The sequence below is a fragment of the Pollicipes pollicipes genome, unplaced genomic scaffold (assembly GCF_011947565.3).
Source record: "Pollicipes pollicipes isolate AB1234 unplaced genomic scaffold, Ppol_2.1 Scaffold_4295;HRSCAF=5057_pilon_pilon_pilon, whole genome shotgun sequence".
Lineage (NCBI taxonomy): Eukaryota > Metazoa > Arthropoda > Thecostraca > Pollicipedomorpha > Pollicipedidae > Pollicipes > Pollicipes pollicipes.
The window spans coordinates 22746435-22773709 of NW_023596461.1; the positions used below are offsets into that span (position 1 = coordinate 22746435).

The window sequence follows — 27275 nt, forward strand, 5'->3', positions numbered from 1 at the left end:
AACAGGAGGAGAGTCAAACATAAATTGCGATGCTCTTGAGCACGCCCTTCGGCAGATGTCTTTGCTTACTTTATGCTATAAATGTTCCATTTATGGGGCCTTGGGCCAACCTAGGGTATGAGAGTGACAGCCCAGGTGGTGGTGAAGCCTGGCACACCAACCGCAAAGCTCTATAGAATGGAAGAAGCTACTATGATGAGGAGATGTTCTCACCAACCGAGTTTATCACCAGAAGGCCCCCCATCAGAAGCTCATCTGTGACCGGCTGTAACCGAGAAACGTCTACAAACACTTGTATTGAATAAATAGCATTCCATCGGGCTACATTTGTATCACAGGATCCGCACGGCTCCCACGGTGAGGCACAGGAGCAGCAGGCTCCGCGGCGCCCCGGCCGGAGCCCGCCCTCGGCCTGGCTCCGGTGCCAGCTCGGCGTGCATCACAGGCCATAGGCTGGGCTCGGCGGCCGCCACCGGGCTGCCGGACGCCAGCCACGCGCGCAGCTTGTCGGCCTCGAGGTGGCAGGCGCGCGCCGCCGCCGCGCGCTCTGGCGTCACCGTCACTATCAGCTGGCGTGGCGCTTCCAGCCGACCGGTCAGCACACACTCCATCGTGCCCACTAGGTGGCGCAGCGCCGCCAGCGCTGCCCGCGCCGGCAGCCGCGCGCCCAGCGCCGCCAAGCGGCGGCCGCTGAAATACAGCCTCAGCGAGCGGCCGCAGGGCGGCGCCGCGTGACTGCAGTTGGCGTTTAGCGATTGGCAGTCGGGTGAGGTAGTGCAGTGGGCGCCGGGGACTTCACACCTGTCCGCAGCCACCGGGCAAGCCTGCCGGGCGGAGAGGAAAGGAGACTAAAGTGCCGCTTCGGGTAGTGCCGCTCAGTACTGCATCGCATGCTTCAGCTTGCCATGGAGGCTAAAGCGTTTATTACGAAGCTGTTGTGTTCATGACAATGTTCCACGTCCCGCTACGGGAAAATGGACATCTGTTTTCGAACACAGGTAGCATCATCAGTGCGAGGCTACTTGAATCGTGTACAGCTTGCAGATATCATCAACAGCTATTCGTTCTTACCACGTAGGGTTGGCGCCATGTACTTTCCTCGACGGAATTCAGTGGGGCCACGGATTGCTCGCACGCTGATACAGCGTCAGCTATGGCATCCGATGTCTCCGGCACTGAAGCACGGCGCCTCGTCACACAATGCATAAGCGACCAGCCGCCAGCTGCCCATTTGTCAGCGAGTGTCATAAAATCCAAGGCCTGCACGGCAGATGCCGGCAAGCTATGTCGAGGAGATCTTAAGTCGAGAGTCTTTGGTAAGGCTGTGGATTGGAACAATTGCTGTGCATGATTACAGTGATATCAATACATTACGCAAAAACCATCGGACAAATACTACAGTTACCATAACAACATCAATATATTGTGTGCTAAAACATTGCATAAATTAACACACAGTAAACCATTTATTATGATTGGCCCATCGCGAATCCTTGAGTCATATCTTCATCAGCGAAGCCGGTGGATGCGACGCCAGCCGGGCACGCTGGCGAGTGGACCAGGGGAGGGCACAGCACTACCGCTAGCGAGCGGGCCAGAAGCGGGCGAAGCACCACCGCCAGCGAGTGGGCCAGAGGCGGGCACAGTGCTAGCGCCAGCGAGTGGACCAGGGGAGGGCACAGCACCACCGCCAGCGAGCGGGCCAGAGGCGGGCGAAGCACCACCGCCAGCGAGTGGGCCAGAGGCGGGCACAGTGCTAGAGCCAGCGAGTGGGCCAGAGGAGGGCACAGCACCACCGCCAGCGAGCGGGCCAGAGGCGGGCGAAGCACCACCGCCAGCGAGTGGGCCAGAGGCGGGCACAGTGCTAGCGCCAGCGAGTGGACCAGAGGAGGGCACAGTGCTACAGTCAGCGGGCGGGCCAGGGGCGGGCACAGTACTACCGCCAGCGAGCCGCCTCACCGCAGGTGTGCTCGGCGCATGGCTGGAGGCTGTCCACGCAAAGCTCCGGATGCGGCTCGCACCGGTACCCGCTCTGGCATGGATGTACCTCGCACGGGTCATACCGCAGCAGCGGCTTGGAGCATCTGTGGAACCACCGCAGGATGTACGCTAGGCATGTTTTTCCAATCACCGGAAGCTTTCCAACTTTAATCCGTACAAAAGTTCTGGTATGGACCGCCGCAGCTCGGAAAAAAAGCTCTGGTTCAGACTACCATAAGAACAAGCGGCAGTTCAAGCGTGCTTAACGAGAGAGCGCGGCTAATGCCATTCCTACTCTGCGTGTTGAAAGCGTGCGCACCGTAGACCTGAAAGGTGATGACCCACTGACGGGAGCTGCCAGCTGACCTGTGGTTCTGCAGCCGCAGACAGGTGGGCACACGCGGCCCGGAGCGGCGCGCGAGCGGCCGCACGGCTTTGGCGCACTCGGCGGCCGTTCGACACACGAGCTCGCCGTCCACGCACACGCAGCTCTGGCAGCCGTGCTGCTCCACGGTCCCGGAGCCTGCCGGGTCAGCCGGCCAGTGTCAGCGGGTCAGCCGGCCGGGGTCGGCCAGCCGGGGTCAGTCCACCAGGGTCAGCGGCCGAGGTCAGCGGGTTAGCCCGCCGGGTGAGCGGATCACCAGCTGGGGTCAGCTCGCTGGGGTCAGCCCGCCGGGGTCAGCGAGTCAGCCGGCCGGGGTCGGCCAGTCGGGGTCATTCCACCAGGGTCAGCGGCCGGGGTCAGCGGGTTAGCCAGCCGGGGTCAGCCCGCCGGGGTCAGCGGCGCCCTGGAACAACTAGACCACCGAGCCGTCATGGTGGAACCGGAGCAAGCAGGTCTGACGCCGCCGCAGGCGTACATCTGATGCCATATTTTAAGAGCGGAGCTGTGTTTGTAGAGTGGCCAGGGGGCCACCGGGCGTTCAGAGAGGTCCGGTAGGACGATGACGTACTGTGCTTAGCATACTGCGCACACTGTCACACAACTCGCAGAGGCTGACGGTCTACCCAAACATAGCGTCTATCGGGATTTCTGCTAGCATCGCATGAACCAGGACAGCATTTCCGGGCTGGGTTGCAAAGAGGTGTGGCCTCCACGTTCGAATACTTACTGATTTGCCTCCCGAGTGAAATACACGAGAGGCTTCGCGGTATTGTAATGCTTCTGCACTTCACCAGCTCTCCCCCTGGTGTGCACATGAGCAGCGAGAGCTTGTTGCTTTCCCCGACAGATGGCAAGAGCACGGCAGATCCGACAGGCGCCATCCGGTCGGTGACAGAACTCAGCCGACAGCCTGTGTGAAATTGAAACATGTCATCTGATCTGAGTGTATTCCTATGGAGAAGCTATTTCAAATGCTGATCTTCCACAGGTTACCAGAACATGAAGACTATTACGCTCTTTGCTTCGATTTTTTGTTTGCCTTTGTATTTAAATCATTGCATTCATCACGAATCAAAACGGTATTTCGTAACGGAAAATTTCAGCAAAGCAACTGGAAGGTACTATGCTCTCAGCATAATTATTTTTGGTTTCTTCCGCAAAGACTCATGGCGACTTAGCAGCGTAATGTTGACTACGAGGCAGTCAAAGACCGGTGAATATGAAGCTATTGCGAGCCTATGCGGCCCTCCAGTGGCCTGAAGCCGTACCTGGCCGGCAGACACGCCTGGATTGGTTCTGGTGGCCGACCCTGCAAACCTCGCCGGGTCCGCACGGCGACGGCAGACACGGACTGCTGGTCTGCAGGAATAGTAGCGCATCACACACGGCACACCTCGGTGAGGTACCATCAATATTTTGGCCGGAATACACGGCGAAAATATCGCAGCCAGTCTTTTGTTCAACTTTGCTTGCGACAGCAGCGACATGTGTTGAACTTTTTTAAAGCAGACATACGACCCCTAAATACCCGAAAACACCATGTTCAAATATGTTATGTGTCGCTCAAAAGCCTCCCAAAAATGGCTGTTTTATCACATGACGCTGGCACCTGTTTGCTATGTTGCACTTGAAGCCACATCATAGCATACACACACAGTCCGGGTCAACAGGGCACTCACCTGGTAGTGTACCGACGAGAGCGCCTCTGGCGGTGGCATGCGGACGCAGTCAGGGTCCGGTTGGGCCATAAGCGAACAGAAGGCGGCAATGTCCACCACGCCGCCACTGGATGGCGTCAGGCAGCGCTCCGACAGGCGCATACAGTCCGACCTGAAGTCATGCCGGGGGTGGACACCTCGGACTTGACATAATCAGGAGATAATGATGTGAATTATATGCCGAAACGTACGAAGTGCGCCACGGGATCACTCTGCTCGACACTGGTTTAGGGCCAGATAAAACATCAGCACAGTTATATTATGAGATATTCATTGTACTATCCGAAACTCCGCGCTCCCTTCCCATATGGGTGGTGGAGTCGTCTAAAGGCAGAAGAAAAACACGGTCTCTTTTTCACCAACGGGTACCACGCTATCGAAAATGTCTCCACTGCAGCGCAGCCTGCCAGGCCTGCAGCATTCCACAGTCACCAGACCAGACAGCCGCCAGCAGTGCTCCGGGGATTCACCAGACCAGACAGCCAGCAGCAGTGCTCCGAGGCATCACCAGATCAGACAGCCGCCAGCAGTGCTCCGGGGATTCACCAGACCAGACAGCCAGCAGCAGTGCTCCGAGGCATCACCAGATCAGACAGCCAGCAGTGCTCCGGGGTATCACCAGACCAGATAGCCAGCAGTGCTTCGGGACATCATCAGACAGCCGCCAGCAGTGCTCCGGGGAGTCACCAGACCAGACAGCAAGAAGCAGTGCTCCGGGGAGTCACCAGACCAGACAGCAAGAAGCAGTGCTCCGCGGAGTCACCAGACCAGACAGCCAGCAGCAGTGCTCCGGGGAGTCACCAGACCAGACAGCCAGCAGCAGTGCTCCGGGGAGTCACCAGACCAGACAGCCGCCAGCAGTGCTCCGGGGAGTCACCAGACCAGACAGCCGCTAGCAGTGCTCCGGGGAGTCACCAGACCAGACAGCCAGCAGTGCTCCGGGGAGTCACCAGACCAGACAGCCAGCAGCAGTGCTCCGGGGAGTCACCAGACCAGACAGCCAGCAGCAGTACTCCGGGGCATCACCAGACCGGACAGCCAGCAGTGCTCCGGGACATCATCAGACAGCCGCCAGAAGTGCTCCGGGACATCATCAGACAGCCGCCAGCAGTGCTCCGGGACATCATCAGACAGCCGCCAGCAGTGCTCCGGGACATCATCAGACCAGACAGCCAGCAGTGCTCCGGGACATCATCAGACAGCCGCCAGAAGTGCTCCGGGACATCATCAGACAGCCGCCAGCAGTGCTCCGGGACATCATCAGACAGCCGCCAGCAGTGCTCCGGGACATCATCAGACAGCCGCCAGCAGTGCTCCGGGACATCACCAGACAGCCGCCAGCAGTGCTCCGGGGAGCTGCAGCGCGTCGCTGGCCGAAGAGGGGCCGACCGGTGACCCCAGCGCCGACGGTCGGCCGTCCAGCTCACCTGCAGACGTCGCCCACCGAATGGTCCTCCGCCCGGCACGGCTGCAGCTGCAGGAAGCAGGCCAGCCGCCGCAGCTCCGCCCGGCACTGGCCCGTCGTCACGATGGACAGGTTCCGGAACGGCACGCCTGAGGGACGCCGGCAGCGCAGAGGTGGGTCACAGCAGACCGGACTCGTCTGGTGGTGGTCAGTGATGACGACGCGACGCGAGCTCGGCGGCAGGGACGGGGAGGGTGGGTATCACGCGACGCCAGCTCGGCGGCAGGGACCGAGAAGGATGGGTATCACGCGACGCAAGCTAGGTGGCAGTGACGGGGGTATCTCGGGACACGAGCTCGGCGGCAGTGACGGGGAGGGTGGGCATCCCGGGACACGAGCTCGGTGGCAGCGACGGGGGAGAGGGAACACCCTGGGACGCAAGCTCAGTGGCAATGACGCGGGAAGGTGGGTATCCCGTGAAATTAACTTGTGTGACGGCCTGAGAGAACGGCTCAGTCCGAGCTGCGATCGGCTGAGCGTCACACAGAGGAGAGGAGAGTACATGTGATCGCCACCATGTCGCCACTGTCTCGTACAGCTGCATCTCACCAAATTTTCCCGACCGCATCCACTCAATGTACTGCATTTTGGCTTTGTCGTCGGACTCCTGGTCCCAATGACGGTACAGGCCCGTGCTGCTGGCCGTGAAGTCGCGACAGAAACGTAGTCGGCCCGAGTTGGGCTGGCAGGGCACCTCCGCTGCGGAGAACAAGCCGTGTAAGACGTACAGTGCATGCTCGGGAGATTTGCATGAGTTGTAGCGGCTGAGTGATGCGGGTGCGAACGAGGGTAGATATGCACGAGTGCTCGCTACCAGTCAAACAAAGCATGCCAGACATTGATACGGACAAACAAAAATCACAGAGTTCTCAGAACGATAAGGGAAGAGGTGGCAGCCGCGAAGGCATGCATACCGCTAGGAGGGATTGCCGGGTTACCTGTGTTCCAATGGTAACATCGACGCACACCTCCCAATGCCCTCCGGACAGGAATGGTCCACCTACCGTATGACGAAGCGGGCCTGAGAAGGGATCCTTACGCCAGTCCACTTCAGCGCCGTGACCACAACCTCTTACCTCTGACACCTCGCACACGGGGTTTTCACACCCGCAGCCCAGTCTCGTCCAGACCAACGCCAGCAGCGTACCGTCTCTGACGCAGCGGCGTAGGCGAGGCTCGCCGTATTCGCTGCTGAGGCACTCGAGCTCGAAGCTCGGTCCCTGCAGGTGCCAGCCGAGGCTGTAGGCGTCTCTGCAGAGTCGGCGGCACGGGGCCGTGTCCGCCAGGGAGCAGCAGAGCAGCTCCAGCCGGTAGAGCGGCCGCGCCGGCGCCGGCGGCTCAACGCCCACGCACGATCGGAACGCTGCATCCTGCGGGGAGGAGGCCGGCCGCGGTCGGATGGATAACGATCTGTGAGGGCCAGGACAGCCAGGGCAGATTGAGGCTCTTCGAGGCACGTATGTACACACTGGTTGGCTCGATGGCTGTGGATGATCGAAGGTCGAAGGTCGAAGGTGACGGGGACACTTTAGCATCTAGCAAACTGGTAGGGATACCTACATGACATGCGTCGTCTGAACATTGGGTTCGGATAGCTGTCGCAATATTAGTGGTAAGGCAAAAGTTCCTACCGGCAGGGGTGTTACAGCATTAGTTCTACGCGGCATTACCTCTTCTGCAAAACCTCCTTCGGTGTTGCCTCTTCGCGACATTATATCAATCGTAAAAATGTCTTCAGACTTTACTCATTTGCAACATACTTCTACTGCCCATATGTATTCATAAAGAGCTACGCGTCAAAACTTATGCTTCAAAAATCCATACCCGCTATTACTTCTTCTCCGAAAGCTCATATGGCAATTATCTGTACGCGACTTCTCTTCAGTTACCAAGAGTTTTCGCGATATGCGCGACAATTTATACGCGGCACTTAAGACGCGAAGATTTTATTGCAAAAACTTATGCACAGCATTAGTGTACGGTGGTTACACCACAAAACTTACACTTCAAAAACATATGCCAATCATTGCTTCCGCAACACAAACTTATGCAGTCACTTCTTAGACGTAACATTACCTTGCTTGAAACAGTGTCATACGACAGTGGTTCTAAACGACAAAGCTTAAAAGTCATGCAAAACTTACACCTAAAGGCTTATACCGTCATTACGTCAGTTGGAAAAGCTTGTCGTCTTAGCCTTTGAGTGATATTGCTGAAACTGCCAATGCTCGTACACATTTTTCGTGCTGTGCAATACACTGCGTCAGAAATTATACCTGTCTATACTTTCACTCATAGGTCAACCCCCTCCAAAACCCAGGAAGGAGTAAAATCATGGAAACACTTGGATGCCGAAATCAGTGCTCACTGAATGTTGTCGATACACCATTGATACTGCAATTATTGCAATCGACGGACCTATAACGGAAAAAGTTGTACGCAGTATTTTCCTACTAAACAAACAGCGTATAATGCAGTGTCGTTGTGGTGAAAGACAAGTTTAAGGCCTAAGCGGGGTAAAAACGACCAACCCTGTCCCAAGTACATAAAGCAGGACGTTTGCTCATAATGTAACACACCTTCATATCCCCAGTGAGGGGTAGACAGGGTCCCCGAAGGAATATGAGACTGAATCCTTGGCCTGATTTTCACTTAAACATGGCAAAACATACACTACAATTACTTATGCACAGTGCTAGTACCACACGTCTGCACCGCAAAACTGATAGTGCCATAAACTGAACCCGTCATTGGGACTGCGCTACCAAATCTATAGCATTCGATCTTACGCCAAGCATGACAAAAAAACAAAACAACGCAACTAAGTGAGTTAGGGATTCACCGTATCGGCACCAAGAGATATAAACCGTAGAATTACCGAGTTAGGGTTCCCTTCTAATCTGCTAATTGGTCCTACAGCCATGTTACGTGTTCACGCATTTTGCACTTGACGGCTTGGCATTGACGGAAAAAATAATGCTGCGTCTGCTTGCAGACCATATAAGTTACAGCAAAAGCTGCGGCTGGTATACATTTTTGAGCAGTCTTTTCCCGTTTGGCACTCAAATGTCGTACAGCATCCTTTCCAGCGGAAGTAATGCCGTGTTTAAGTACTGCCAGTGAGGGTGATGGAGCATTTTTGTGGGTGGGAGTTTTTGTTATAGCACCAATGTCGTGGAACCGTTCTGATGAGCGTGCTGCACGCGTGGAACACATCGCTTTTAGCTGCAACGTTGACGCGGACCTTTTTCATCTCGCCCACAGTGTAAACGATTTCATGTGGGAACAGCGAGCTAACAACTGTTTGACTTTCCACTTCTGATCAGCGCCAGAACACGGCAGAAACATCAGTAAACAATGGTGATGCGTTGCCGTTAATCACATTTTTTATCGTTATTTTGACTCAGGCGGCACCAATAAAAACACGTGAGACATCATGTGAGCATGCCTCTGGAAGCAGTGTCATGTGCTTCAGACGCGCCCAGCAAGCTGTTGATATCAGTTACCGCTCCAGGGCCTATTCTTATTGCGACTACAGCATAAATGCTTTGTTGGATTTTTCCCCTAACGTAGCTTACCAGTCAGTGCTGGCCCCTGCTGATTGACAGTGTCCAGATGTTCGTCACATTTGTGTAATGCAAACAGAGGATGCAATACGTAAAAGCTCGCATGCAGTTATCTAGTGATATACGCTACTCGAATGCTCTTCCAGATTACAAGATTTCCTAGATTGCGTTGCCTAAATGTTTACACTGCGATAATCTGAAGCACAGTGCATACTCGAGAGTTATCTTGGAGCCCATTAGAGCCGCGCTTTGAAGAACTCAGTTCAGTGATATTCCGCTTCAAGTAAGGCTAATGTAGCTTGACACAGTTAAGCAAGCCCTTCAGCTCTTTGTTTTTGGCAGAAAAAGCTTCGAGTTCTTATGTTGAGTTTTTGACCCCGCTTTACCAAGAGGTCTTGTTAAACGGCTTTCTAGGACTGCCATGGTCTAATTGATATATATATATATATATATATATATATATATATATATATATATATATACAGATCTCAATTCTGGACGTTTCAAGCTGTGTTTATGATCATTTGTGACCATGAAACACAGTTTGAAACGTCAAATGCTGTTCATGTAGCTACCGTTTGTTCTAAAATGTTCTGAACTTTAAACCGCCTGGTATATTGAAAGACGCTAACTCGGCACACCAACCCTGAACTCACGATGTCAATGTAGTCTGATCTAATCAAAATAGGAGTTCTTAATTTGCGTGTACATCGCTACTTCTCGTATGGCCGATAAAACGGCTGGATGAACCCCGTCACCGGTCACAAAATCGCCCACCACGAGCAAATATTTAACTAAAGGTCGCCCAGACGTCGTATATACATACACAATACAGTCACCCAGGCGTGAGGAGAGCCAGTCTTAGCGAGCCCACTGCCTCGCCCGCACCAACGCCAGGAGCACAGCGAACGCCTGCTGCGGACGGCAGCGAGGATCGGCAAGCGTTTCCACCAGTGGCCTGGAGTCAGCGGCGGACTGCGCTGTCCCGGCCGCCAGAGTAAGCGGGGTGCTGGCGCGCGATGGCCTCTGACCTTGCTGCAGGCGCTCCCCTGCAGGCGCTGGGACGGCCCGGGCCGGCCGACGGCCGACGCCGCCTCCGACTCTGCGCAGACGGCGCGGCACGGCGCGGTCTCGGCGGCGGCGCAGCACTGCTTCGCTGCCAGCACAGCGCGGCCGCGGCGGTCAGAGCGTGCGGCTGGAGGTTATCCCACACCCCGGCCTTCTGAGGTCCCGAGTCCAGACCTCAGAAGGTCCAGGCTCTGGACCCCCAATGGCGGGCGGGAGGGACAGCTAACTGCGACTGATGTGGTATCGGGCATCGCTTGGCATCGACTGGTACCTTGGGCGCCTTGAAGCAACGCTAAGTTTGTGTGCCAGGTACAGGCTCACAAGCGGTTGTAATTCATCTATACACACGACAGAGTAAGCACAAGGTGGTTACAATTTGATCAAGACAAAGAAAAGGGACAGGGGCCACTGACAGTTCACCCACCTTTAGATAAGTCCTCGTCTTCACCTAGTCCGTCCCCGTTGCTGCCCTTAGCCCGCTGAAAACAGAAGTGTCCGCCCTGTATTCAGCCAGGGCAGTACCAATAAACACACTACCGCGGCGTAAACACACCAGCGCCGGCCAACTCGCCACGGAAGTGTATCTGGTCATACATCGTCGGATGCTGGGCGCAGCCCTGCGCCGAGTCCGGGACACTGAGGTCAGGCCAACAGGGGCCCACACATTGAGGCCACTGCCAATGGCCGACGACTGCAGCGGAAGAGAGCACCACTGGCACAGCACAACAGCTGCTTCGTTCAAAGACGAGCGTTCAGTCAGCTATTTTTCATTGCCCTGGGCCGCGGATGCGCAGAGCATTGGGTGCACGGATGCGCCGACGACAGGGGTACAGTAACAGTATGATTTTGGATAAGAGACACACGCAGAGGGCATGCCCTAGTGATAATCAAAATTATTCATCCCTATGCCTGAAGAAAGTCCCCATCACCCTGCCAAGATAAAGGGTTTAAAACACCTGCCGCATCGCGGTTGCTCTACATCACGAGCTGCTTTTGGAATTCAGGGCTCGCGAACAGTCTGTGTGCCACGTAACATTCAATGATCATTGAACTTCAGCCGCCTCACGTTCGTCCCGAACGGAGATGGATCACGAAGAAGTCAAAAGCGAATCTGGGAGGAGTAAGTTGGTGCTGGGACACCAACCTGACCAAAAGGGGTGCCCGTGGCGCAGTGGTTAATGCGTCTGCGTTAACCACTGGGCGTCAGGGAAACCAGAGGTACGGGGTTTGATTCCCCGAGGTGCCCTCCCTTCCTGCCAGGGTGAAAGGCAGGCGACGCCGTATAGCCTCAGCAACTGGGGCTATGTGGTGAAGCACCAGTGACAACACGACCTGACCACGGGATCATAAGTCGGGCTGCGGGTGGTGCGCAGACCTTGTAGCTGGTCAGAGGCCTGAGGCTAGCAGGAATGCGTTTCTATCTGGGAGAGTGACGCACTGGGCGTCCTGAACGAAAACGCTAACCTGAGACAAACGACAGGCTTGCTCCATCGGGGACGACAACCCGTAGTCATATTCAAAACGTCGCTAGGGCCGTCGAACTCCGTGAAACTGGAACACAAAAGTGGAAACCGACCTTGCGGTCGCTGAGGCAGCGGAACAGCTCTGCCTCGTGCGAGGGCCGGCAGTGGCCTGAGCGGCGCAGGTCGGCGGCAGAAGCGGCGCGCTTGCACGTGGCGACGCAGCGAGGCACCAGCGCCTCCCGACAGCAGACTGCTCCGGACCAGGAAACGGCCGCTGAAACCGGAGCACCGTCAACAAACTGTAACCCGACCAACAAAGACCTTCTACCGCTGACTCGAAAGGGTCCACTGAGAAACCGGTGCCCGCTTTGAGAGCGATGGAAAGTGAAGCATGCAATTATGTGAATTTTCTGACCTCCTTCAATAGTGCAAAAAAGCCCCAAAATTAACATTCGGCGACTAGACGCCTCGAAGCACACGCCATTTAGTCAATCAAAGACAGGGTTTCCACATATGAAAGACCGGCCGCCAGCGCCTGGGTCGGCGTCTGTCATCGCCCGCCGGCGGCCAGCACAGGACAGCGGCCTGCCGCGCCGCCGCCGCGGCTGATGGCCGACGTCAGCAGGACGTGCCGCCGTGCTGACGACCGGGCGCCGACACTGATGGATGGCCGCTGCCGGGCGCGGCGCCCTCGCGCCGCGGGGCGCGTCGCTATCTGGTGCAAGGTCCCGCCGCGACGCGCCGCTAACCGCGCGACGTCGCCGCGCTGTCACCGTGGGGTGGCGTGAGTGTCGCCGGCGCACGACCGGCAGCTGGCTACTGATCAGTGATGGCGGCAGCGGCGAGGCTAGCCGGGTGGACTCGCGCTCCACCTGATTCAGATTTACAGCAGAATCAATGGACACCAGAAGTCTCGGTCATCAACTTGATTCGGATCCGTGTGTTTCTACCGTATTCATCATCGGAGCCAATTCGAAACTTGTTACCAGCTAAACCACACTGACTCAACTTGAATCAGCATCAAGTCACAGGCCTTTGCATCCCGTCCGATACGAATCATGTCGGTTAAATCTTGGTACAGACACAGTTTGAATACGCGTAATGCTCAGAATCAGTCATGAGAATCTGCTTCAGTTATCTCATAGATATCCTGGTGGATTTCAACCTTCCAAAGCGGTCATATCACGCGATGTCATCCACCGATCACATAAGCCATCTGAACCTTCTGAACTATAGCAGCTCATGACCAAACGTCAACGTTGTGAACTGGAACAAACCTCTGCAATAGTTTGAGTTATGTTAGAACTTACTTCGTCAGCCACGGGATTATTTTCCCATACAAAACTCATCAGGGGTCTTTTTCGCTCAGCCTGTTCCTTGGCCACCAATCAACGGATCGCACCGGCACCAGTGGCGTAGCTAGGTGGAGGGACCATAATGGGCGTCTGATACTTCTGAATGAGACGCACATATGTCTAAGGACCAAAATGCTCCGTCTTCCCAAAGCGTTTCAAAAGGATGAAAGTGTCAAAAGTGGTAAAAGAAGGGCCTTTGAGCCTCCAAGGCGCCAGAAGTCTCCTGGTTGGTCAATGAATGGCAATCCTTGTCACCAGGTGACCCATCGCACTCCTTCGAATTGTGTCGAAGAGGACAATCAAAGGAACCTCTCGGATCTTAAACACGCGCCCGGATGGCCAGCTGGTAACCTTTCGCTCGGGCGGGGGGGGGGTCAATTTGACCCCCTGAGATCTCAGGAACTAAGAGAGTTAGAGACACCGAATTCACGGGGTGTGTTGGCCTGTACGTAAAGTCACTTAGATCAAATTGTAAGGTTCCTAAGCCATGACCTTCGGGTCAAATAGGGTGAAACAGGGTCAATCTCCAGTTTGGTGTCCAAAGTTCCCCAAGAAGCTTAATATTTTTTTCTAAGCAAAAGACCACATGATCATTTGAGGTTAGTGACCCTGTCCCACTTTTCAAAGGTCATGGCGACCAAAATCCTACAAGATTGCTTTGGGTTTTGCGTTTGAATAAGGGACAAAGATTACGCTAGGCAGCATGTTCCAGAAAACAAAGCTTTGACCTGGGTCATTTTAGGTCAGTGACCTATTCCGATCTTTGAGAAATGTATGGAGGATGTATAATGCAGTTTCTGTTATCAACAAATTCAAAATGAACATCAAAGACTTCCCAATACAGCAAGCCCTGGAGTAATAAAACAGACTGACTTTGACCTTCGTCTGACCTTCAGAAATAACCTTAGGCCAACGGAACTTGTTAATTCGATTGCTGCGCTGCCTAAGAAAGTATCTCAAAGATGTATGATCTCGTCTAACACTCCGCTGTTGCACCAGATTAAACGATTTCCATGGCCTGACTTGGACCAGCCGTAGGTCAGTGACCTTACAAGGTACAGCTAAATTTTTAGTATCAAACGATCCGCTATTCAATTGTCTACAACTGTACAAAATATGACGTGGCGCGGCCGCGTCATTCAGAAACCATTTTGGAAACATCTTCGGTAGGGTCAATTTGACTCCCGGATTGCGTGTTAAGTTGCCCTTTTCAAGGCAGCCATTGGCTCTTCAGAGCTTTCTAACCAAAATGGAGCGAGGCTCACAGAGACTTGGATCATCAGAACGCCTCCTGTTCGCTTGTTTCAAGGCGCCTTCAAGGCTGCAAACTTCTGTTTTAGAAGCCGTTAAAGGGGACGTCTGTTGCCTCTCAGTTTCCCTGTCTCAGAGGCCACCTATATTTTTAGGGCACCTGCGAAAGAGATCTATTGAACGTGCATGTGTCCTATCAGGGGGCTCTTGAACTTTTATGACTCCATGTCAAAGCTATTCTCCTTGGACTTACGAACACCGCCGCCAAATGGTCTCTTTGAGCTCTAGGGGACTCCTGGGGAGGGGGCACCTTGAACTTATAGGGTATCCTGTAAAAATGTCACTACCGAGTTTGTCGGAATACCCCGCCTAATGAGGCCCTTAAGCCTTCATGGCTGCTGGCTGCCATTTTGTTAGGACCTATGCATTCTAATTACTGTCTTGTAATGTTTATTCAGAGCATCTTAGCCTCCAAAGAACTTTCAAAATTGGATCTTGACCGACGGAACCCTTAGGTCATCAATAGCTCCGAATATACATCTGCCAAAGAAATCCCTGGCCTTTTTAATTTCCTGAAAACTAGACGGTCTGTGGAGAGGGTCTTTTTAATTTTGTTTGCACCGCATTGTTCATTTTTTTCGGTGTCCACTAATGAGCAATTACAACCAATAATTCACCAAGTAGCTGCCCGTTGATAAAGGTTTCTACCACCCAAAAAAGGCTACCCACTCCATTCCAAAAGCTCCTACTACCACCCACTGTAAAAGATCGCGTCGAACTGCTTAACAGTGTAAAAGCGATACCGCCGAACCTAATGGGAAATGGAATGGAACGAAAACTACCTCAAACGGCTGCTCTCAATCGTTTTCGAAGACGGCATGGCAATCCAAAACTTTCAAGAACGCCTGTGTGCCTATGATCCCGGAGATAATGCTGACAAGACGGCCGGGTTCTTATTTGCGTTCGGTTTAGTCGATTCACCAGTTATTCCAGCTAATACGATTTCAAAATTACCTCTACTAACTACTGGACAGGCAGACGTGGCTTTCCCTGCCCGTTTTAATTCAGCTAGTCGCGTATACCGAACGCAGGCTTCAATGAACAGGGTCGCAGCTACGCTGGGTCTCCATCAACCGATGTATTTTTGTTGTTTTTTTTAGCTCGCCACCCGAGTCAGGTAGAAAATGGGACTTCCCACGGATAATAGCAAGACGAGTCAAATTTGTCAGGGATGGTTTTCTGACGTCAGGCTTCTTAACGTTCCAAAAAGGTGCATTTCACGTTCCATCCTAGGCCAAATGCAAATCTTGTAATCGGTTTCAACACAACACGAAGTCAAACGCAAACTTCTGCGCAACAGCAGGCATTCCGATGCAGTATGGACGATGGCTTCTTAGCCCTGTATCTGCATAAGTCTGCACACACTAGCGAACAACAGTTGGAAAAAGTCACATAACTTCGGCAGCACATTTCTGAAAAGCGGAAATCAAACTTACATACGTTTCGAGGAAATATGCAATGCATATGACATCCAAGTGGTTCCACAATATTTTGGTTGCCGTTGAGTTTGTTATCGCGCGCGAATCGAGCTGTCATTTGCTTTTAAATGTTCGTTGCTTGGTGGCTGCAAAACGTGCCCAATATTTGCATTGCCTTTCTGTGGTGGCTGACGTTATGCTTATTTGAAGCTATGCTGGTTTCGATCAGTCACAAATTCCGTGCAGAACTACCTCGGAGATAGGTTGGCAGAGGGTGATTTCATCATCTTACCTCCCGCTCACTGCCACGAACCTGTTAAAGGTGAGGTCCTCCTGTTTCTTACCAGGGCCCCTGATGTCATCGGCGCCACTCTGAAGACATTTTGCTTTTCTCCTTGCCGCTTGTCCTGGAGCTAGTCATGGCTGCGAGCTTGTTGATTCCAAGGACAATCCATGGCCACGACGTTTTTACGAGGACGAAGATGTGGTGACCACCAAATCATACCCCACCTGAGCTGACCACAAAACTGTCTTATAATGCCTACCGATTCCAAATAGTCATGCCACGTCTCGCGGTCAAATTGCCGTTTAGCTCGTAATGTGATGTGATGGATGTTTGTAAGTCAACTTTTTGTACGTCGCTCGAAAATTGACCCTAAATGGCGCGTGCATAACAGAAACTAAACTGATATATCTTGAAACTAGCATAGCAACATACATCCGTGCATGCACATCCCCATCAGTGACTTAGATGGTCGAGCTGAGCTAAAGTGGTAACAACCGGACTTTTGTTTCCCTGACCTAAAGTGGTAGCAACCGGACTTTTGTTTCCCTGACCTAAAGTGGTAACAACCGGACTTTTGTTTCCCTGACCTAAAGTGGTAACAACCGGACTTTTGTTTCCCTGATCTAAAGTGGTAACACCCGGACTTTTGTTTCCCTGACCTAAAGTGGTAACAACCGGACTTTTGTTTCCCTGACTGTGTTTACACTGACCCCCGCGCACATTATGATTTTATGGTAAAGCACGACAGCTATGTAAAACAGCGCGTGGTAACAGCACCACCACCGGTCACATTTATGGCGTCACTATGACATAACTTCGGCTGAACTTAAGCCCCAGTTTGAAAAGAAGTCACGAGAGGTTTTTATTTAAAGGTTCTGAAAGCTCCAGGTTACTGCTCCCGTTCTTTTGGGCTGCTTTTTACAGGACGATCGAAGTCGGGGCAAAAACACCGCCGCTCGGTTAGCAATGGTCGCAAGCTGGAAACTGTCCATGTGTCCGAACCGCTGCAACATTCAGTAAATGGCCCATTGACATCTGTCGATAAACACATCAACTACAGAAAGCCGAGTCGAACTGGACGGAGGTCGCCAATCAACTCATCAATCCGTAGATCGGCGCCACTGACGGCGGCTCGTCTGGCCGTGTTTATTTGTCGCTCGCCCGAGGCTATGTCGAGCTATGCCGTGTCTAGCGTCTCATCGGCCATTAGTTAGTGCCGGCGGCTCATAAACAGGCGACGCGCTGCGGCCGCGGCGCCCCTGGTCGCCACGACGCGTCGCTGGCGGGCCACCGGCGGAGAGGAGAGCGGGAGCTCCCCCCCCCCCCCCCCACCACCCCTCAGCAGCGTGGCAGGATGGGTGAGTCACGTGCAGCCCGCTAACGTGGCCGGCGAGCCCCTCCAGTGGTCCGCTGTTGTTATAGCAGTGTCTCGTTGGCACCGATAAAGCGCCTCCAGAGAGGTCGCGCCGGCGACAGCTTAGTCTCATCTCAATCACACGGAGCGGCGCCGGCGCACGCCCCATGCAAGACCCGCGGAATCGTGCTGCAAGTGTTGAAACTGCAACAGATACAGTCCTTGTAACAAATTCGTGTGCCTTTTAAATGACCCGAGCTGTTATTGGCGGTTTTTTTGCACGACCCGTACCATAAACAGTGCGTGATGCACAGCGCTCCTCGAAGCACACGCGGTAACCGTCATAATCTCAGTCGTGTAGAGCATGCAAGATAACTTTTCGTCGTCGTCATCGTCATTGGAGCTTGACGGCGCTGTCAGCTGCCAAGGCTATGTGGCAACGCCCACCTCTTACCCCTTAGGGAGCGGTGCCCCCCCCCCCCCCTCTAAGGAAGGGGGAGGGGAGCTCCGCGGGGAAAGACAACTTCTCGGAATACGCACGTTTTAAAGGCTTGTGCTCGATGTTCCGCGTGTTCGCATCAAAATAACTAGGCGCGCTAGCATCCTACGCAGCTCTGTTTGTACGTCATGCAGGTTGTCACCACACGTTTATCAAACACAAGCATCGATGCGTGCAAAGTGATAGTACACAGGAGATGTTGGCCTCTCAAAATTAACTACACGCGGATAATGACGTCATTTGTACCGACGATATGTAAAGAACAGCGCGTCTAAAGCGGGCAGCCATTTTTTGATGTTTTACTTTGCTCTCTGGGTTACACATGTTATCTACTTGATAACATTTGAAACAATGACGATAAATCAGGTGTTCCCGTAGCAATTTTTTGGAAATGACGGGACGCTCGTTGTTTCATACGTGGATATTTGACACCACATGGACATCTAGTTATACGTAGATATCTGGTACTAGATATTTTTCCATTTGTACGACAAGAAAATTGAATGCTGTTTGAACGTTTTACCCAATTTCATACAGCCTTTTTCTCCTTACCGCTGCATGCCAGCGGCAGCCCGTTTATACGGGGGAGCTGCACGCACCAGCCATGAGAGGGCTTAAGGGCGCCACAGGAAAACTCGCCCGAGTGTGAGCACATACCATGAAGCATGTGGTCTTGGTGTCTAATGCATGTGTCTGGTGCATGTGCATGCAAGGTGTCTGGCGCATGTGGTCTTGTTCCACCATTATCTACACTCTCCTTCATTACATGCCGCTAAAAAGGTAACTGATGACTTAACCGAAACCGATCCCGACCGTCAAGCCGATAAATTGTCAAACGATACATTTTCAACATGCTTTGATATCGTTGGCTGAATATGCATGAGCTCCATACATTTCCCCTTTTTGCTGTCATCGCCATGCTAAGGTAAAGTCACGTACGTCATTTTCCCGGATTGTGATATTCACGGCTTTGCCTTCACGTGGTAGCGCGGCGAGGGTCTGATGTTTAGCATGCTTTCTCCAGACGTTTGGTGGATATTACTGAAACTTGAGATTACTGGGGTTCAGACAGTCCTCCATAAAAAGCAAAGGTTTTGACTTCAATGACCGTGAGTTTATTTACCTACGAGCAGTTCTCAAAGATGTGTGGGAAAAAATGCGCGAAACCGACGTTTTGCGGCATTTCTTAACGCGCGGTCGGGTGGCCGTATAGATACCCGTCGCTCGGGTGGGGGTCAATCTGACACCCCTGAGATCTCAGGAACTAAGAAAGCTAGAGACACTAAATTTTCAGTGTGTCTTAACCTGTACGTGAACTCACTTAAGCAAAGTTTGAGCTTCCTAGGTCATGACCTTCAGGTCAAATAAGGTCAAACCAGGTCATATTCCAGGTTGGTCTCCAAAGTGCCCCCAGAACCTAAGCAATTGTTCCTAAGCAAAAGGTCAAAAGCCCATTTGAGGTCAGTAACCTTTTTTGACCTTTTGAAGGTCATGGTGACCAAAGTCATGCAAGACTGCTTTGAGTTTTGCATTTGAATAAGCGACAAAGATTACGCCAGGCAGCGTGTTCCTAAAACAAAATGTTGACCCGGGTCATCCTAGGTCAATGACCTTTCCTGACCTCTTAGAAGTCAATGGAAGACGTATAATGCGGATCCTGCTGTCAATAAGTTCGAAATGAGCACCACAAACTGTCCCATACATCCAGCCTCAGAGTAATAAATCAGGTTGGTAAATCTGAGTAAATAAACCAAGGTTATTTGGTCTGACCTTCATACCTGACCCTAGACGAACGTCATTTGCTCATTCAATGTTTGTGATGCCTAAGAGAGCATCTAAGAGATGTATGGCTTCGTCAAACACTCCGTTATTGTATCAGATCAGACGATTCCTTAGACATTCACTTCGCTGAAACCATGGCCTGACTTTGACCTGCCATAGATCAGCGACGTTACAAGGCCCCTAATCATCGAGTGTTTCGGTGCCTATATGCATATGTATGTATTTACTTATTCGTTTATTTTTTAAATACGGAAACCCATCTTGCTGTGTACAGCCCTATAAAGCTAGGCGTGTTACGCATGCACACACGTAGGAGGCCAAGTGTTTCGGAAAAACAGGCAAAATGAACTTGAGTTGGCTGCTAACAGCCATCAAAACCGAGCATGAGCTTGATTCCTAGGTATTTACGGCTAGCCGGCTGGGCGATGTTAGCAGCTACTGCGATGTTATAAAATTACGCTGGGCAGTTGTCCGTAAAAATTCATCGGTGCATATTTGACTACTGCTCTAAGGCGAAGGCACCAAGGGCAATTGGAACGAAACCTGTGCGATCACGGGTGTCGCGGGAGGCCAATAAAGCAGTCCCCGTCAACAAGCACGGGATCCTCAGAGCAAGCAAAAGGAACCCAAGACCAGCGTGTTAGGCCCCTAAACTATCGGTACTGTCCTGGCAAGCTGACATATGTGGCCCCACCCAGAGCACAAGACACTCTTAGCAAAGTACAGTTATCCAAGACCATGAATTAATACCCTGGGCGATCAAGATTGTGCGAGCACATCAACAGATGGAGCCTCCATAGGAGTGAAGAGTCCTCCGCAAATGAGATCAAAGGGAAGATCCCTCAATCAAAATGGAGGGCCCCTGAACATCGAGTGTTTCGGCGTCTTACCTTACAAGGACCCCGCAACGGCACAAGGCCCCCCAAGAAAGTGAAAAGACCGGAGACTAATATGAAGGGCGCCTGATCAACTGGGCGTACCCTGGCATATGGGACCTCGGAAAAGCGCATAGAACCATTCTGGCGAACGGGAGATATCCGTGAGGGAAAACCTGACTGATCAAGAGCGCTCAGGCATGAAAGCAGATAGCATCCCAACAACAGTGTTGGGCCCTAAGAGGAAATAAAAAGTGTTCAAAGGCAACATGGAAAGCTTCTTAGCGATCAGATTGACCCGGCAAGTGGACTAGTAAGACCCGGGCAGCAGCGTAAGGCCTCTGAGCAACGTAATGAGCCCCAAAAGTTCCCCCAATCAACACCATTTTCAATCAGGAAAGAATTAACTTCGTCCGCTCATGTACTCTTTAATTTTGCAGGCAATTGTTCTCGGTCGTCTGTAGGTCAAAAGGCGTCCAATTTTGTTATAAGAAAATTGCGTCTGTTCGACCGGTTATGGGCCCCTTCAAAGCCTTTGCCCCGTGTCTTCCCCCACCCTTTTTGCATCCGCCACCGGCCTGAGCAGCTGATTTATGAGGCCCACCAAGAACATAGGGCCACCCATTAAAGTAAGAAAAACGTACAAGATATGTAGGGCTCCCAACGATCGAGCGTGCCCGAGCAGCTTAAAATGTAGGGTCCCCTTCAAGAGCGCAGGGGCGCCATTTCAATAGAAAGCACCCAAGATGCAACATAGAGAGCCCCCGAATGATCGGGTGTGCCAGAGCATGTTAACAGATAAGGCTTCCAACAAGAGTGTAAGGCCCGCCATTCAAACAGTAAGTACCGAAAACCCTATGCAAATGACCCCTCGAACTATGGAATATGGCCGAGTAGGTTATCAGAAGGGGCCCAACCAGAGCGTAGGGCACTCCAATATGGATTGCCCAAAATTCAGTGCGGAGGGCTCCCGGAAGATGGAGGGTACCCGAGCAGATTATCGGATGGCCCTGACAGGAGAGTAGAGCCCTAAATTCAGACACCATGACCCAATATACAGAGCCCCCGAACAAACCAGTGTAGCCGAGGAGGCAAACAGATGGGGCCTCTGACAACGGTGTAGAGCCCTCCATTCAGACAAGAAGTACCCAAGACACAATGTGGAGGGCCCCCGGATATTCGAGTGTGCCCGAGCAGGTTAACAGATGGGCCCCGGCAAGAGCATAGGGCCTTCCGTTCAACCCACGACGCGATGTAGATGGCCCCGAATAATCGAGCGCGCCAGAGCAGGTTATCAGGTAGGGCCCCGAAAAGAGCGGAAGGCCCTCCATTTAAAAACGAAGCACCCACAACCAGATGTAGAGGTCCCCCAAGATGGAATGGGCCCGAGCACCTTATCAGAAGGGGCCCCGACAGCAGCGTAAGGCCCTCCATTCAAATAAAAAGTACCCAAAACCCAGTGCGGATGGCCCATAGAGTGTATCCGAGCAGTTTATCAAATAATCCCAATAGGAGCAGAATGCCCTAAATTCAAACATCAAGAACCAATGTATAAGTCCCCGAGCAATCCAGTGTGGCCGAGAAGGCGAACAGAGGGGACCCCGACTAGTACTTAGGACCCCATTCACATAGCACGTACCCAAGGCCCAATGGACAGGGCCCCCGAACGATCGAATGTGCCCGAGGAGGTTATTAGATAGGTCCCCAACAAGAGAGTAGGCCCCACCCATTCAGAAAAGAAGTACCCAAGACCCAGTATAGAGGGTCCGCGAACGACTGAGTGTGTCCAAGCAGGCCATCAGATGGGCTCCGGACAAGAGTGTACGGCCCTAAGCAAGTGACAGAGAATTGGAAATGTCTTAGACCACTGCAGAGAGCGCATGAGCACGTCGCAAGTGTGTCGGTAAGTTAACCGAGACCCACGTAAAGGGCCCTTGAGCAGCCGAGAATATCCCGGCGGGTTAAGACATGGGGCCCGGGCTATAGCTCACAGAGCCTTCCGGCGAATGGAAAGAATCCATGAAATGGCCCGTGATTGACAAGTGTTTCGGCACGCCAATAGGAAGAGACCCAACAACAGCACAGGCCCATCCGAGCAAATGCAAAGGAATGGAGGACAACGGTTTTGAACTGAACTAGCCATCTTGAAGATATGATTGTGCTATGTTGAATACCTAAACTTGATACCGCTTCGATGGTCCAGAGGAAAAGATGCTCGTGGTGCGATTTGCTGGATTAACGTGTTCTTATTTCCATCCATGAACAATCCGTAAGTCTAGCATCTTCCCGGTAGACAACGTAGATAGCCATGGTAGTCGAACACGTTTGAATTCAAACAATTGCGTCACAGGCACCCGCGTCACAAACGTTAACCTGGTAACACGCAAATGTCCACACATTCACAAGCAAGGCCGCACCAATTAATGTCCCTGTCAAGCAACAGCTGGATACCTTACACATGACCTGAAGGCGCAGTCTCGGCCAGCCCCACACACTCCAAGCCAGTGGTGACCCTGCCCTGGTCCGCTAGTCCAGCCGGTGACATGGCGTCCCAGGGGAACCAGCCCCACACACCCCAAACCAGTGGCGACCCTGTCCTGGCCCGTTAGTCCAGTCGGTGACATGGTGTCCCAGGGGGATGACGTGTGACTCTGACGTGTGCATGGTTCGGACCCCGGTGTACTGCTGACCCCGACTGAAAGTTATTTTCGCGATGGTGTGAAACTCACCACGTCCAGCCTACACTTTCCTCGGCAGCAATCGGGGGATAAATTTCGGCGCAATGGCCAGGGCAGCTGCATGCTTTGTAAACCAATAAAAAAGTAGCGGCGTTAGTCCAGTGACTCGTTGCCGGTTTCAGTAGTTTGCCAGTATTTGCCATTCCGACATTTTGCGGATGAGCTTTTGGTACACTGGCAACTGAAGAGATGGATCCTGCCAAAACAACCCACCGATTGGCTCCACATCTTGTCACCATCTGCGATGGGAATCGTGTTGCGCGTGCATGCGTGGGTTACAAAGACGCATGAGATGAAATTTGCCCTCCAAAAACTTGCCACGTTTTCAAATTTTGTCGTGTTCAGAGCGGAGTGATATTTTCATCCTTAACAACACTTTTCAACACCAAAATGTAGACCAACGTCTACATTCCCATGACGCAGAGGGGAGCACTGTATGTGTGTGTTCAGCACAGCGCCAATGCTATTTATGCCGCATCGCGACACTGAATAGCTAGTCTATCGCTTTCTAAGATGATTCCTGTCGAGGCCAAGCTCTACAGGGTTATTACAGTGACAAACACGAAAGATTGGCCGAAGATGATATATGAATGAGGATTTTTTGCAGGAACTTATCCATGTAGTGCACACACATCTACTATCTCCATTTCCAATCTCTCCAAGGCCCTAAGTTGGTCCGTCAGTGCAAAGCATGAACTAGAGGGCGGTGTCCTGCTGGGAGTTAGCCAGCCTGACGTCCCTCAGCTAATCAAGATTTGGAAGAAATCTGGCCACGAGCACAGATGGAAAATATCGGGGAGGTTGGCATGACGAACTGCTAGAATGAGAAGCCTTCCACGGAAAAATACTAACATTGTGCCATTCCCGATGAAACAGTACTGCCAACCTCATTCCTCGTCAAATAGCCAGAAGAAAGGCAAGGCAGCTAAAGCCATTAACATTTTGGCTACACACCGTTGTCGCAACGATTAAAGACTTTGCGCGGTAAGAAGGTGTTCTCTTCTCGGTGTGAGTTACTGACTGTTCATAATCGCTCCAATTGTTTTGACGAAGGCATATAGCCGAAATATTAAGACATCTATCTCTCCTTTCTTCCAGTTATTCGACGAGGACTAAGACTAATAGTACTTTCTTATCCGCACGCGTAATGTTCTTCCAAGATGCACTTTACAACCTACACCATCTCGATGAAGGTTCGCATGACTGCCCGACTCCACAAACCCGCCATACCGCTGCTCATACCCATACCGGTCGCGAACAGACTGGGGGGTCCCCACATCCTCTCCACTCACCAACCAGCTTATTCGATGCTCACGAACACTCGCAAATAACATTCACTGAAAGCGCGTGAGCACAGTGCCGCTATTGATGCATCGCTACGCCCACTGCTATCAGCTTGTCATGCGCCTGTCTTTAGAAATATGGGAATGGCAGTCATCTTGCGTATGGAAATAACGCCAAACTGACATATGGATCAAAGAAATGCTATCGATCGAAAGTGCTAATGAAATCAGCCTTCATAATTTGTTCCGTTTTTGGGGAACCGCAGTTATAGGCGCTAGAGTTTCTCTCACATAAGTTGCGAAATTGAATGTATAAGGCAACATGCCTTCCAGAACAAGAAAGTTCATTGGGCGAGCAAACACGACATTTTAGAAAAGAAATCACCCCAAACCCAACCCAGGAGCTGGGTTCCACGCTTCCCTTCCCTGTGCTGTCTCCGCTCCTCGGCCGGAGATGACAACAGCCGAGTCCGATAATCGAAATATCACACAATATTCCAGCTACCAAAGCCGGAGCTCTCTAACAGAGAGACTACAGACGCAGCACTGACACTGAATCATCAGCAGATAGCAGCGCTGTGGTCAGGGGAGACTCCAGATCTGCATCGGCACATGCTCGATAATGGATCATCAAAACCGTAATAGTCGTCTCGCGGGATCTAGCCAGACATGAGGTCACGTGGTCGCGTGTTTTCGTCAGCGGTGTCATTTCATCACGCGATCACATCGCGACGCTGGTCCAATCCCAGCGGGCTTATTTACAGCGTCATAGGAGTTCCAGTGCTGCTGAACTAAGTTTATCAGCAAAAACCTACGGCGCGTGCGAGCGGACGCTCTAGTGACGAGGCGCGAGAACGAATGTACCCCAATGGCACACAGGCGGTGGCGTCACGCGGGCGCCGGTTGCCGAGAGTACGGGTTGCTGATGCAGTTTGACGAAGCATTTATGTGGGATGGATGATTTATCCACCCTGCGCACCACTCCGTTTTAGTACAATCGAGTCTAATCCTGTACTCCTACCCCTACTCATTTAGATTAGCTCATTTAGCTCAGCCTGACTCAGCTCATCTCAAGGCAACACAACTCAATACGGCTTAAGCCGAGTCGGCTCAAACAACTCAGATAAATTTAAACTCAGATAAACCCACAACGCACATTGATGCTGTGCGTTTTCGTGTAGCATAAATTCCGACTGAAGAGGGCGTAAACCATGGCAGAATCGATACTAATTCAGTTCGTTCAAGGGCATACAGTCTGACAAGTCGGACATATTTAACGCCCTTTTGACCTGTTCTGGAACACATCCGCGCTATTTTCGCCGCGGTGCGCAACTTTTCATGACATCGAACGATTTGTGTGTGTGTGTGTGTTGAATGTGACAGGACGGGAAGGATGGAGAACATCGGAACAATGCGCAGTTCAAATCACAAACCTATATCGCATGCACCTCAACTTATTTGCACCTCACTAAGCAGAGCCGAAGAAAGCAGCACACGCGCTCGCTTCAAAACCGACCAGACATCAGTCCAGGATCCATTCCTGCTCTCCTTTACTAACCGTTAAACAAACAGTGATTACGCGCTGGTGAACATGGCTGAAAAAATCAGACGTTGCAACCAGCTGTTTATTATTTTATTGCACTGGTCCTATAGCCGTTGTGAACACAGCAGACATACGTTCCGGTTGGCCTGATGATCAAACCAAGCGTGCCGCCTTCCCGCCTGACCCTCGTCTGTGCACAGACAGTCGCCGTCGTGACGCTACACGGCGGTCAGCGCTAGCCCTGCCCTGCCCGCGTGCCTTCCCACTCACCGCCTGCAACGTCCAGGAGCAGCAGCGTCAGCAGCGCCGGCAGCAGCGCCGGCAGCGTCTTCCGCATCTCGACCGGTCAGCGGTGGCGGCGGTGCACGAGCGCTCGGCGGAGGCAGTGGGGGCGCGCGCATGGCCGGCCGCCGCCGGGCCCGTCCGGCCACTGGTGCCGCCGCGGCCGCCCACTGCGCCGGCCGCACAGTGACCTCCGGCAGCGTCCGGCCGCCTCCAGATAGTCGCGCTTCCTACAAACAGTGGCGCGCCGCCGCGGCCCGGCCGGCAGGCTGTCCTTCGGCGGACAGCAAACCGCGATCCACGTGCGGACAGCAAACCGCGAGCCACGTGCAGACGACAACGTGACACGTGACACGGCTGGACGCTAGCACGACGCGTGCATCCGACGCAAAGGCAGCGGCAGGACCAGCGAACGCTCGCGGAACGTTGCTGCCGGCGAGGTTCTCGTCCGAAAGGCAAGATCGGGCATATATCGCAACGCCAGAAGGCTCTTGTGAATGACGTGCTTGCCATTACCGCAAACATCCTGCCAGCTGCCAGATGTCCCATGAGAATATAGCATGTTCACACCGTTCAACTTATTCATTGAGGTAGGTTCCACGGCAACACCAACACTACGCGTGACGCGTGTAATATCTGCCTACATCGTGACCTCGTTACCAAGGGTTTTGCCTACGATCACCTATAACATTCCCACGATGAGAGCTTTATCTTCTCAGCGAGAGGATGGGGACGCCTGTTCATGCTGCACTGAAGAGAACAAAGTGATCCTATTGCGTGTTTGCAACCAGAGAGATTCGAGAGGATGTGAGCTACTGCTCCCACTTCGTCACACTTACGGACTTCGCAATTAGTGAATTATGCCAATAATTGCGAAGTCCGTGTCAGGTCCATTCATGTGACT

General features: G+C 52.6%; 1 protein-coding gene across 1 annotated transcript; it reads right to left on the reverse strand.

Annotated features, from left to right (window-relative positions):
* Positions 1 to 280: 280 nt before the first annotated feature.
* On the reverse strand, positions 281 to 26495 carry LOC119096580 (reversion-inducing cysteine-rich protein with Kazal motifs). Its single transcript, XM_037219482.1, has 14 exons — positions 26360 to 26495; positions 11759 to 11919; positions 10607 to 10661; positions 10146 to 10270; positions 6696 to 6918; positions 6098 to 6247; positions 5511 to 5637; positions 4045 to 4195; positions 3634 to 3724; positions 3093 to 3275; positions 2347 to 2503; positions 1960 to 2084; positions 1072 to 1175; positions 281 to 824 (listed from the first exon to the last, which is right to left on the reverse strand). The coding sequence occupies exons 1-14, from the start codon at positions 26424 to 26426 to the stop codon at positions 333 to 335; spliced, it is 2211 nt and encodes a 736-aa protein (XP_037075377.1). The 5' UTR covers positions 26427 to 26495; the 3' UTR covers positions 281 to 332.
* Positions 26496 to 27275: the final 780 nt, after the last annotated feature.

Excerpts from the sequence above, each read along its gene's own strand:
- LOC119096580 (XM_037219482.1), bottom strand. The coding sequence starts at position 26,426 with ATGCGGAAGACGCTGCCGGCGCTGCTGCCGGCGCTGCTGACGCTGCTG. Across the intron at positions 3,725-4,044 it reads TCTCGTCGGTACACTACCAG|ACCAGCAGTCCGTGTCTGCC; the intron begins GTGAGTGCCCTG and ends CTATTCCTGCAG. Across the intron at positions 2,085-2,346 it reads CTGCGGCTGCAGAACCACAG|ATGCTCCAAGCCGCTGCTGC; the intron begins GTCAGCTGGCAG and ends GTGGTTCCACAG.